The sequence below is a fragment of the Anabrus simplex genome, chromosome 5 (genome assembly GCF_040414725.1).
Source record: "Anabrus simplex isolate iqAnaSimp1 chromosome 5, ASM4041472v1, whole genome shotgun sequence".
NCBI classification, from domain to species: Eukaryota; Metazoa; Arthropoda; class Insecta; order Orthoptera; family Tettigoniidae; genus Anabrus; species Anabrus simplex.
The window spans coordinates 366,765,526-366,779,316 of record NC_090269.1 but is presented as its reverse complement, the minus strand read 5'-3'; the positions used below and the strand labels follow the sequence as shown (position 1 = coordinate 366,779,316).

The window sequence follows — 13,791 nt, the reverse complement described above, 5'->3', positions numbered from 1 at the left end:
GTGATGTATGGCAGGTTTTTTTCTCTATGCAGCTTGTGTAAATGGAACATGAATTAAATAGATGCCAATAACCATCTGCAGTCATTAAGAATAAAATTTAATAAATGCCAGGTCCATTATTTCATTGTCGCCGCCCACGCGTCATTACCGATGCAATACATAATTAGACACGTGTTTTTGTTACTATAGTGCGGAATAAAATGAGTTTGGTCTTCGTCATTTTAGAACTGAATTCAGAATGCTTGGTTTATGAAATAATTTCTGGTGACTGATAAACAATTGGAGAATGTGTTCATCAGTCCCTTGTACATAATGCGCGTGAATGAGGCGTACGAAGGTTATACCGAAAGATTTTAGCAGCGCTTAAAACGTAATTTTGAGGACAATGGGATTATTTTTTGAAAGAGCGATGTTTTTCGACCTTGGAACATGCGCGCGCAATCCCAGCGGGGGAAGAAAGCACAGGCATTGTTGTGCCAGACACGGTGCAAGATGGATCTGTCGCCACTACTTAAGTTCCAACCTTCGTACAAAACAAGTAATGAAGCCAGTGGCGTCAAGAAATACAGCGTACATTAGGAATGAATGCCATTTGTGGTGTTAATTGGATCCAGAACATATGCAAGTATTTATAGGTTTTCCTAACACGGAAATAATATATAGATGTCCTTTCATATTTTGTAAACCATGAACAACAAAGGTGAAAGGTTACAGACTTATGGAACCCATGTAAATAACTTGAACCAAAAACTCATTCCACTATTAATTCTCAATATACCCCAATTGTCAACATAAATGCCTTCAGTTGCTTTTAATAAAGTAGCCTTAATCCCATAGTCCCGCTGTACGGTTAATTTTTTTCCCTCAGTACTCCCATATGATTTATCTATTTCTACAAAACATAAACTTAATTATCTATTCCTCTCATAGAGGTTTTCAGTTACCTTGTGCATACAGAAAATCTGATGCTGACATCCCCTCTGTTGTCTGAAACCACACTGGTTTCAATCCAACTTTCACTCAACCATTGATCCCATCCTCCCTTCCATCATGCCAGTTAAAACCTTGCTTGGTATGCCGATCAGTGAAATACCTCAGTAGTTGTTGTTACAATGCTTCCTGCTCCCTTGCTTGTAGACAGGTGCTTTCGTTTAATTAGATGATACGTTACTAACGTACCGTCTTTATGTTATTACGCATCATTATGATGTATTATTCATCCCTCCCTTCCCAGTATATTTCACCATTTCAGATCTAATTTCGTCTTTTACTACTGATTTTTGACAGTGGAGAGTATTTACATTCCTTTCCGCTTCTTACGCGAAAATTAAGTAGCATCAGTATCCTCCTCCCTATGAGCATGCTTGTTTGCGATATCAACAGGAAAATTTCCTTTATTCAAAACATTCTTTCCATCTGTCCATTGGTTCTACTCTGAGCTCGCCTGAGTTACACAAAACACTATTAATTTCGTCTTCTCCTCCTTTTAAAAAATCTTTAGTACTCTACAGAAACATGACCAAGCCTTTCTAGGCAATTACCAAAATCTTCCCATGATTTCTACTTGATTTTTAAAAAAATGTTTGTTTAGTTCTTTTACTTGAATCTACGTAAAATGCCCTGTCTGTGTTAGTACTTGTTTGGAGCCAATTATGATACGCCCTCTTTTTACGTTCACAAGCTGTCCTCATTTCACAGTTTACGAAAATGTTGACTCTGTAAGCACAATTGTTCTTAATTCTTCCCTCGCAGTTTTTATTACAGCATCCCTGTATGCCACCCATTCACTTTCTATATCCTGAACCTAGTTACTGTCAATTGTTTGGAACTTTTCGCTAATCACATCCATGGATATCGAACTTTATCGTCCAGAAGATTCTCTACTATGATTAGTCTGCAGACAACAAGTTTACTTTCTCTGTCTTAGGCCTAGAGATACTTAGTTCACTACAGATCACATATTTCCTGGAATACCCGCACATTCAAAGTTAGCTATGATATAATCTATTAGGGATCCGGTGGCCCTACTCTCTCTTGTGCAACGGCGAATAGCCTTATGTATTCGTAATCGTTAATCCCTTTCTAGCACACAAGTCCAGCAAACGCTTCCCATTTCTTTTAGCGTCCATGTCTTCCGGACGTTTCCAGTCACCTTCTCATATCCTTCATTTCTATTTCCAATTCTCATATTGAAATACCCCGTGAGCATGATCCTTTCCTTGCTGGTGACCCTGGCTACAATGTCACTCATTAAATCATAGAACTTACCAATTCATCAAGTTGTTTTCAAGGAGTCCCTCGCCTGTCAAATGGAAGTGACTCCCATAGGTCTGAGGCTTGCTCAAAATGTTTTTCTTGTCCTGCTACTCAGCCTGCTAATAGGCTACCTTTCGTACTTCATTGTCTGAGCAACCTAGACTAAAAAGGTTATTTAACTATAAACTATTTAAGGAGATAACGTTTTGCTCACTAAGCACTACATTTTCGAAATTTCTTATTTAATTATTATGTAGGGACTTATTCAGGTTAATTTTACGAATTATAGAACTAATGTTAACGCCAGTAGTTGGCTATAATTCTCACAAGGATGTATGAGTGTTGCCCACACGTTTTTCTTGTAATTCTCTTTCACTGCGACGAGGATTACTCAAAATGTAATCTAAGCGATGGGGTGGAACAATCTGAATTTATTACTCAAACTAATAGCGTCCTTCAAGGAGATCCCTTGAGCCTAGTGCCGCTTAACCGCCTGACTCAAGACATTATCCACGAGGTTGCCTTCGAAGAGATCACAATGCTACTATATGCGGATGATATGACCCTATTGAGAAGAAACAAACTTGATTTTCAAGGAGGATTGGACAGGTTGTATATATGGTCACAAAAGAATGGATTAGAAATTAATACAAGCAAAACAAAGATTATGAAATTTTGGCGTGGAGGGAACATAATATATCGTCTATTGCGGCAATGATCGCTTGGAACTGGTAAACTCCCTATAAGTATTTGGGACTAACCTTACAAGTAATACGGAGAACATTTAGCAAGAATATAGAAGAAATATTCACAGCTACAGGTAAAAAGGAAATTGTGAAACTCTCGCTAGGGACAGTTTTGCGCCTATTTTATATTAAGAGAGAGCACCCGTCGTCTGCTATGCAATCAGTAAGGTATGGCTCTACCTTACGGCTACAACTTATCAATCTCATATTTATTCCGTATTGGCTCAGCACAGCTAAGGTTAAGTTATGAGTAGGTTCCCACCTTCCAATACTTCTCAATTTCTATATAATAGGTTTATTAATTACAGTAAAAACGGCGATAAGTTTCTTCTTCATGTTGGAGACGAGTACATTTTGTTAATCTTGAAGATAAATTGGAGAAATACAAGATTTTCTTAATGTATATTTATCGGGGGAACTCTTGATAAAATAACCGTCATTTGAACTTCGTCATTTGAACACTGACTTGTTGAATTTTTAACCAACATGAATGAAATTTATTTCATCATCATAATAATATGTTTTAATCTTCGTGCCATTTTATCATATCTTTTAGCTTTTGTACCATCATAACATCAATGTGTTTTAATTGTCTTGCCATTTTGTCAAATTTTAGCTGAAGATGTTCCATAATCGGAACGAAACATGTACTAGAGATTATACGGTTTATATTATGTAATTAATAAACCTGTTATATAGAAATTGATAAGTATTGGAAGGTGGGAACCTACTCATAACTTAACCCTAGTTACGGCTACAAACTTGAAGAGAATGGAGGCAGTTAAAGTAACATACTGAAGACTGGGCCCTTGGTCTCTCAGAACAACGTGGACACTACTAGTGTATCGAATGGCTGCCACTGACTTCTTTTTCAAGGGGCTAGTACAGATCAATGGCCCAGAAAATACAACCGCATAACAATCTCAGATCAGATACAGGGAAAAAATGCTGTGTGCATTGATCAGCACTTCTAAAGCGAATGGAAGAAGCCTAACTTTGCAATGCGGCACGTCTTCAGCAGGACCGCAGCTCAAGGCTACCACTACAGGATCTCTGGCCAAAGAGGATTTCACCAGTCATCGCCTCAGTGCTCTGTGGACAGCAATATGAACAGTAGTAAGGACTAATTCACTGTGCACATGACAGGAACTTTATGCAGTTATATTATTCGTACACGGCGTATTTAATGAATCCTTAATTAAAATATTTTGGTTTGTAATTTTCTCCACCCCTAGTTTAGTTTGGCCTTATCCTCTGTTTCAGTGGGCGTTATTGTCCAATTGGACCATTTTCTCACGTTATTATTAGGGGATTCTGAGTGATGTTTTCAGTATCCTCGTTCCTATTCTGCTTCCGGTCTTTTCTACACCTGTACGTTCGATTTGATCTTGTATTTTCTGCGGTCAGTTAGCTCCTCTTCCCTATTTCGAAGTTGTGACGAAATCCTCCTCTTTCTGTGATAAATGGATAATGAACATAGGCTTGTACACATTTTGGGTAGGTTACCTGAATGTGGGTCTAACCTGGTCACCTGGTCTGTTATTGAGTAGGAACATTTATTGTCCTTAGTTGTGTTCCAGTGCTCTGTGACCGGGCGATTTGGCCGTGCGGTTAGGAGCGCGCAGCTGTGAGCTCGCATCCGGGAGATAGTGGCTTCGAACCCCACTGTTGGCAGTCCTGAAGGTGGTTTTCCGTGGTTTCCCATTTTTACACCAGGCGAATTCTGGGGCTGTAACTCAAGGCCGCGGTCGCTTTCTTCCCATCCCTAGGCTTTTCCTGTCCCATCCTTGCCATACGGCCTATCTGTGTCGGTGCGAACTAAAGCAAATAACGAAAAAAGGTGCTCTGCGAAAAAAAGAGAAAACTGCTTAAATCATTTATTGTTATGTAAGATTTTCTAGTCTATCGTCAATTATTTTATTTATATAATAATATCTATATTGTTATAAAAATTATACTACCTTTTTCTTATTGCGTCATCTAGTTCTTAAAGAGATAATAATAAAACGCACAAAGTCTTGACAGTAATAATTAGCTACTTAAGCCTATGGTAATTGTTTTTCTGTTCCATCTTCCAGGCCTAACGCTCTGCCACTTAAACTGTCTACCATAACAATGATGAGGATGCTGATGATGATAATAATAATAATAATAATAATAATAATAATAATAATAATAATAATAATAATAATAATAATAATAATGCGTGCCTGGTTAGCTTGTGTGGGGGTTTGGCTCTGAATTGAGTAGGGGCTAAATGTAACCCTGCATAAGACACTGCGGTGGGGGACCTCAACCCCGACACAGTGCGTCCCTATGGCCGATAGGGGAAGTTCCTGTAGATATGCAGGACAGGTGTGAATCAGGCAATGCCAAATAAGCACTCGCGGATCAACTGAGGTCAAGAGAAGAACGGTCAACGGTCTCAAAGGCCGAAGAAGAATCTCATTTCTCAACGGTTGAGAGGACGGAAGAACCTAGTGGAGTCAACCACGAAAAACAATCATTTCAGACTAGCAATCTGATCTTACTTTGGAATGTTATTCCTACCCTTGAAACATACAATTTCAATTTCAATTTCTGAATGGAAAAGCTGCTGAAATTAAGCACTACCCTAGGTGGCAGCTAGGAATATAAATCCACCATTGCGTTATTCAATGCATCGGGACCTAGGGTTCTGGAGTGTCCCAACCTCTGCAGTAAATATGAGTCGGAGCATCCTTGGAATCAGTCCAGACTTAGTTTAAACACAAGTTTTTTTGCAGCCACTTCGAATGTAAATTCTTTGTTGAAGGTTGGTAACCAGAAGGAATTCGAACTACTTCTAGATAGAAACGAAATTCAAATCTTAGCAGTACAAGAGACGAGATTTTTGGATGAAAATGTGACAGAAACAAAAGATTATCGAATCTTTAAAGGTAAACCTGCGATTAAAATGATGAAAGGAATACCACTCTTGGGAACAATCTTTCATGAGCATAAAATATTATTATACTATGTAACTGAATTCAAATCCCGCTCAGAACGGATTTCTCTTTTAACAATGAACTGAAAAAATAAATATATACTTTTATTAACTGCCATGCACTAATAAATGAAGACAACAAAAAGAACCTAAATAATGTAGAGGAATTCTGGACACTCCTGGATGATGAATTATCTAAAATTCCAACATTAAATGTGGTGATATTACTTGGCGATTTCAGTGCCCAAGTAGGAAGAGAGAGAATTTATAGACCAATAGTGTGAGAATATGCCGCACACCAACGAACAATCATCAATGTAATGAGATTAATTACCATCTGAAAAAATTTTCAGCTTGAGTTAATGTCAACTTTCTTCAAGAAATTGCCAAGGAAAACTAAAACATGGATTTCTCCAAATCCATTACTAGGCGAATTTAAACTGAATCATTTAGCTATATCGATAAGAAACATGAATGTCAAGGTAGTAAGAAGCAGAGAATTTCATTCCGATCACTACTTGTCTAAAATCAAACTAAAATTCTTACCTAACAGAAATCACAGAAGAAGGGAAAGAGTAAACAAATATAACACAAATAGACATCAAATTACACAAGAAACATTGGACACATTTCAGGAAGAAATAAAAGTATCTCATCATGGGAAGCGGCAAAATTTATCTAAAGAAATAACCAATGCAGCCCAGAAAACGTTTGGGCTAGTCAAAACTAAAAAGAAACCTTGGTGGAATCAAGTATGTGAAGATGCATTACAATAGAGAATAAAACAATGAAAAAGTTTAAATCCTCTAGGAAGACTGAGCACTATGGCCGATTCAAACAGCAAAGGAAAGACACTGCTACTATAATAAGGGGAGTTAAAGTAACTTTCGAAATATTACAACTTATTGACCTGCAAGACGAGTTTTGTTAAAATTTGTTCCGGGGTATTTGTGGGTCGCAGAGGTGAAAGAAGATTCCGGGGTGAATGGGTCTAACTACAATGTCAAAATTAACTAAAACTTAAACTGAAGGTTATATTTTCAAAATTCAAAATTTCACAATTTACAGGTACAAGTAGCTAACATTAAACAAGTCTCTGAACGACAAAATTGGTAGTGGGCTTCAAGCCCTCACTTTACTCTTCCTGAGTTCCTAGCTCAAATTTACAAAAGAGCACAATTTTACAAGGGCAGAAATCCCCTAATACATGGAGCGTTTGCTCCGTAATTTACAATATCAAGCCTCCCAGAGGCACTTTTACATCACTTGAAAAAGAGCTAATGTTCTCTCAGTTTTCCAAGCATACTCAAGGCAACATAGTATGAAAATCTAATAATCACTGGCCTTACAAGGCGCTATTTACAAATAGAAATCTAATTACACAGAGGTATCTAGTACCCAACCTACAGGTCCTTAGTGAAAAAAGAACAGGTTAAATAAACGGCCCGAGTACAATTTGAATGGAGTCGAAGACTGAGCTCCACAACTTTGAAAAACCTATAAGGCGCTTGGCCGACGAAACAGGGGCTATTCTCAAACTACTGAGGTTGCTCGCATGGAAATAAATTTAATACATTGCAGAAACAAAAGCGTTTCACCTCAAGCCAAGATGAAGGGGAGCTCGAGAGGGTACATCACTCTCTATCCCCGATTTACAGTTGAAGATTTAATGAAGTTATTGCATTAGCCGGCTGAAAGTTTCATTTTTAGAAAGAGAAGGTTACATAATGGATGATTCGGACCTTTCCCTCGGGTTAAACTGCGGAGCTAGCAAGAAAGAAAGAAAGAAAGAAAGAAAGATGTTATATGACCATTACCTTGTAGAAGTTCTAGCAGCTGACGAAGAGGCCTCCCGCCTCCTGCTTGACACACACACAGTGAGATGACGATCAATTGGCCAAGAGACGTGAGAAACCGCAGTATATAAACCCTCGGGGAAAGTTCGAGACCATTCAAGATTAAACTAGCCACACCCTCTCATGTTTATTTGGTACTTTCAAAATTACACTCAAAATCGAAGGGGAAGAAGAAGAAGAATACTGTGATTGGTAGAAAATTAGTTACAGAAATTTGGGATTGGCTGGATTCAAAACTGGGGGATGGAAAAGATAAATATTGGCAACCCAAAAATAAATGAACATCAATTAGAAAAAAAACTTATGAATACCAAACGTCTTTAAATAAAAAGTTCTTTCACTTTGCACCAGGGTGCATGAGCATAGTTTTTAGTAGTGACATCTACTGAAGAATGTCCAAACTTCTTGATGAATGGCAAACAAAACAAGTAGAAATACAGTCAGTTCAGGAAACTTCACAATAACAAAATTACATCATATTTTAGTGGTGACATCTTCTGAGTAAATTTAAAAGTCGGCCTAGTTTAAATTTCACTGTTTCACCAGTAGAGGAGTTCTTTTAGGCACTAGATTTAAATGCGTGGCGTTGGGGTGTACCTCCCGGTACAAAAATAACTCCCGAAACTTCTACCAGACTTTTAAGAGTCAGTTAAAGGGGTATCAAGCGCCTAGCACATGCTTCAAAGATGAAATTGGTAGACTTGGCCTAAGCAATGCTGATACTTGTGAAATACTTGCGAAGGACTTTTATCAACTTTAAAATTGCCCTGCACCTGACCATAAGTTGGAATTCTCTTAAACAACTGAAAATCTGGAAGAAGATATACCACCTACTGATGAAGACATTAAAAAATTAATTAACAATCGGAAAAATAATAAAGCTAGTGTAGAAGACTCTATAACAGCTGAAATTTTGAAATATTCTCGGTCAAAAGTCATTGAAGAGCTACAGTTAATCCTTGAAGATATTTGGAGAACAGAGAGGATTCCAGAAGAATTGAAAGTGGCTCTAACACACCCAATACGTAAAAAAGGGGACACACAAAAGGTTCATAACTATAGAGGCATCTCTCTTCTGCAAATTGCGTACAAAGTATTATCAAAAATATTGCTGAATAGATTAGAAACATCACTTGACAAGCAACTGGGTGAGTATCAAGCTGGATTTCGAAAAGGTAGATCTTGTTCAGAACAAATATTTAACTTAAAATCCATAATTCGCCACAGGATATTGAATTCAAAGGACATTGCTGTAACTTTTGTAGATTTTAAAAAGGCCTCTGACTCGGTTGGTAGAGAAACCATAGATAAAACAATTCGTGAATTTGGAGTGAAAACTAAATTGGCAAACCTAATACGTGAAACCTTTATTGACACAATTTCAAAGGTGAAATTGATGGGTGAAATATCCACACCTATTAAGATAAATGCAGGTGACGGTTTGTCACCCCTTCTATTCAACTGCGTTCTAGAGAAAATTCTAAGAATTTGGATCGTAAAGCTTAAAGAGCATAACATTTTTCCTGTAAATTTGGGGAGAAAAAACAAAGGCATTGAAATAAATTGCCTAGCATTTGCAGACGATTTCGCTATATTGTCAGAAAACCTAACAAGTGCAACAACACAAATCAATCTCTTGGAAGAAATAGCCAAGAAGGCAGATTTGAGAATCTCCGTAGAAAAAAACAACATTTATTACAATCATCAGGAATGTTCCAAAACTTTTGGCAACAGGTATTGAGTAGAAGAAAGGGTACACAAGATGGAAAGAGCATATGGTATGACAAATAATTTTTATAACAAAAAGTGTCTATCTAAAAATCTTAAAATAAATCACTACCCTACAGTGGTGAAACCGGAATGCTTATATGAAAGTGAATGTCTGGTACTAAACTATAGATTAGTTGAACTTGAGGTACTAGAAAGGAGAATCAAGAGAAAAATCTTAGGCCCTGTGAAAACAAGATGGAAATTAACATCTAATGATGAAATAGACAAGAACATAGAAAACGTAATAGAAACCATAAGAAGAAGGAGATTGCAAGTGTTTAGACGTATTTACAGAATGGATGATTCCAGATTAACAAAAAGTATTTTCAAGTACCTTTGGGACAAAAAGGCAGCAACTAGCTGGATTCAAGAAGTAAAGAAAGATTTAGAAGGAAATAATATGAGGGAAGAAGAAACTATGGACAGATAAATTTTTAAAAAGAGGGTGGTACGTATGGGAAGATTCCAAGGAAGATTGAACAAGAAGTCAGCTGCGAAGTGGTCCAAGGACAGAAGGAAACAGCATAGTAAAAGGATGAAAGAATACTGGAAGGAGTGGAAGAGAGAAGAGAAACCATCGAAGTATGAAGAACAATTGAATTGGCGCGTGATCCTTAGCAGGCCTCATCGGAAAGAACAATAATAATAATAATAATAATAATAATAATAATAATAATAATAATAATAATAATAATAATACTTCAGGAGATATAAAATGGAGTCCTCGCATTTCTCTCAGGTCCATTTCAAAGATGTTTATTCCACCCTGTTCGCATAGATTAAAAATTGTTCACGCAGACATTTTCTGTTTTCTTTTACGTTCAGTCCTTCGCTTAAACCATACTTCGCTATGGACCAGAAATAAGTCTTTGCACAAGAAATACGGTTAGTGGGAAAGACGTGTCCAATTGCTGCCGTCGCAATAATAATTTCACGCTTAGTTGACCTGGCTAGATTCTCGACTCTCTCGAGGAGGATCTAAATCTTGATATAAGGTTTGCAATGGAATACACTCAAACTCGTAACGACAGTTGGCAAAATAGATGCCATTTTCGATTACCGTCTGGTTCGGGGATTTTAATCTTTAGTGGTTAATTCTACTGGCTTGGAGACTGTGTGTGTTTGTGTGTCGTCTTCAGCATTCAAATTATGTTTATTCAATATGTATGAAATTATTTGTATGGTAGTAAATAGGGAGGGGACGCTTAGGCAGCTGTAGGGTAGAAGCCAACTATTTATTTGGCTAGTGAGAATGTGTCGCCTCGCCCGCTAATGCACGGTGTAAGAAGGGTAACATATTTGTAGGAGTTACTAATGTTTATGGAAATCTCGTAGCAGAACTTGTGTGCGGGTTAGAATATACTCACAGAGCCTCCGTGGCTCAGGCGGCAGCGCGCCGGCCTCTCACCGCTGGGTTCCATGGTTCAAATCCCGGGCGAGATTTGTGCAGGACAAAGCGGAGGCAGACAGGCTTTTCTCTGGGCACTCCGGTTTTCCCTTTCATGTATCATTCCAGCAACGTTCTCCGATATCATTTCATCTGTCGTTCTTTAATAATTGCCCCAGAGGAGTGCGACAGGCTTCGGCAGTCGGCAAAGTTCCTATCCTCGCCGCTAGATGGGGGCTTCATTCATTCCATTCCTGATCTGATCGAATGACTGGAAACAGGCTGCGGATTTTCGTTTAAAGTGTATACAGTTAATCGCTTCGGTAACATTGCATTCAAATATATTTACGTCTAAACATTCGAGCTCTAGTAGTAAATATAATATAATAATGGCTCACTAATTAATTACAAGGAAATAAAAATAGGGGTTGGCTGCATGGTAGAACAACCAAAAAAAGCAGTTGAGACGTTCTTGTTTTGTATTCGGCCATTCTTTTCCTATTTTCCGAACATTCAGACCATAGTTCCTTAATTCTCTATAAAAACAGAAATATTATAATTCTGTTCGTGAAACTCAAAATTGTGTCTCATACTTCGTTTTAATCTCGGATTATGTATACGAATGTCAGAAATAGATTCATTGAATTTTTGTCTGTTTTTAAGACAGAAGTGGAAAACGGCTGAATATCCGAATCCCTGGCTGAATGGTCAGCGTTGTGGCTTTCGGTTCAGAGGGTCCCCGGTTCGATTCCCGGCCTGGTCGTTGATTTTAATCGCTTCTGATTAAATTCTTCTGGCTCCAGGACTACGTGTATGTGCCCCAAAACTTTCCTCTTCATATTCAAACAACATACTGTACTACCAACTACCACAGGAACACGCAATAGTGATTACACCCCTCCATATAGGGTTGGGGTTAAGGAGGGGCATTCGGCCGTAAATCACGCCAAATTTTCAAGTGCTACACAGTTCGCAACCGCAACCGCACACATGTTGGAAAAGCGGAAGAAGAAGCATAAGAATAAGAAGTGGAAAACGGCTGAATTGAATGTCTCAAAACTGAGTACTGACTTGTGTTAGTGCGACGTAAAACAAGTAATAAAATACGTTATATTTCTTCTTCTTATTATTGTTATTATTATATGTTCAAACAATTCTATATTCTTTGCAGGCTGGATTATCCCTGGACGTGGACATGCGAGCGTTACACGTGTGTGAAGCAAGCACGGACGTCTTCCTCGCCGGTGGTTCCCCTTGCTACCTGCCAGATGTCTTGCGGGCAGCTTCCATTATGGCCTTACCCGACTCGCACCGTGCGCGTCAGCAATTCGTCGTCCGCCTTCCGTCCGAGTCAAATGTCTGTCGAGATCACCAATGCAGGTCCTGTCGTCTATCAGGCTCTGCAGCAAGCCGCCACCATACTTCGCCGAAACTTACGTCGCCTCATTCCTTCCAACGTGCCTTTCAGATTGCCCAGCGATATTACTCAGGTGAGTGGACCATAGCTGATATTCCAACATTGATTGTTATCTACGCCAGATGTACAACATATACAGTCACATGGTCATCCTGTAAGGTACTGGCGGACTCTAGTGAAGATTTACAAGTCCGTTTCACTGAGGGTAGTTCATACTTCTTGTTGCCAGTATCCCGAGTTGACGGAGAGCGTGTCTAGAAGTAGGAGGCAGGATTGTGCTGGATAAATATGCGTAAATATTAATTTTTTGAGTCGTAGGGCTTTAATAATTACAATCAATTTCAGATTACAATTTGCGCTGTACGCGGGGTGTGTCGCTCAGTATGTTGAGCATTGGCGTTGAAACAAATGCTCAGACGAATATGGGAATTAGGTGTACAAGTACAGTATCTTGTCTTATACTCTTTCCTTACTCTTCTTTGTGCCATATCAGCAGCCCTCCTCCCCTTCCCCTTCCCCTTCCCGTGACCGTGGTAACAAACTCCACATATGTATGTATGTCCTTTGTAAGACTCAAAATTAGTTCACATGTTCTGACATCTCTCGATTGGAGGATGTTATCGAGCCAGGTTATTCTCCGTCGGCCAACTCTATGCCGATTTTAAGTTTTGCAATGAAGGATGGCTTTAAGCAGTTGATACCCTTTCCTTCTCACACTATGCCCAAGATATTCAATTTTTCCTCCATTTTACAGTTGTTAAAAGCTCTTTATTCACGGTAGCTTTCCACAAGACTGTTTACCAAATATAATCACGAGATGTGAAGAATACCTCCATGCAGGAATATATTGAGTACCTGGATATGTTTTATAGCATGAGCTTCCTGAGTCCATATCTCTATTTCATATAAGAGGACCGACTATTCTCGACCAAAATATTATGTGCTCACGGGTTTGGATGATGTTTTTGAATTAAACAATAGGCCAGAGAGAATCCAATTTTCCTAGTTCCATTTCACCTTAAGTGGTGTAGGTTTGAAATTTTTATTTATTCGTTAATCGCTAATTGGTCAACTTGGGACCACAATAAATTTCATTGTACATTCTGGCGGTCATTCAATTTTCTATTGATTCAGTAGGTATTAATTAGCTTGCTGTGTTTAGCACGGCGTTAATACGACCATTTTGTACCAGTTGTCCATTTCTTATCTCAAAAAGTCCGAAAAGCCACGATCCTTGATCTGAAAAGATCTCGTCTGTGCGGGTCATCTTCGAGGTTTTTCTTAACGTTTAAGTACCAGGGAATTTTTGTTTTTGGTTTAGAGCCGACATTGTTAAAGATGATATTTTAATTTATATTTGAATATCTTTTTATCGCAGGTGGGACGCAAAAAGT

The 13,791-nt window shown here is 38.4% G+C and overlaps 1 protein-coding gene across 3 annotated transcripts in view; it reads left to right on the top strand.

Moving 5' to 3' along the window:
* fdl (fused lobes) overlaps positions 1-13,791 on the top strand; it is a 244,060-nt gene that overhangs the window by 141,612 nt on the left and 88,657 nt on the right. For all 3 annotated transcript variants that reach the window (XM_067147683.2, XM_067147684.2, XM_067147685.2), the window contains one exon: positions 12,152-12,470. In XM_067147683.2, coding sequence (XP_067003784.2) covers positions 12,152-12,470 — 319 coding nt within the window. The remainder of the gene's footprint in view (positions 1-12,151; positions 12,471-13,791) is intronic.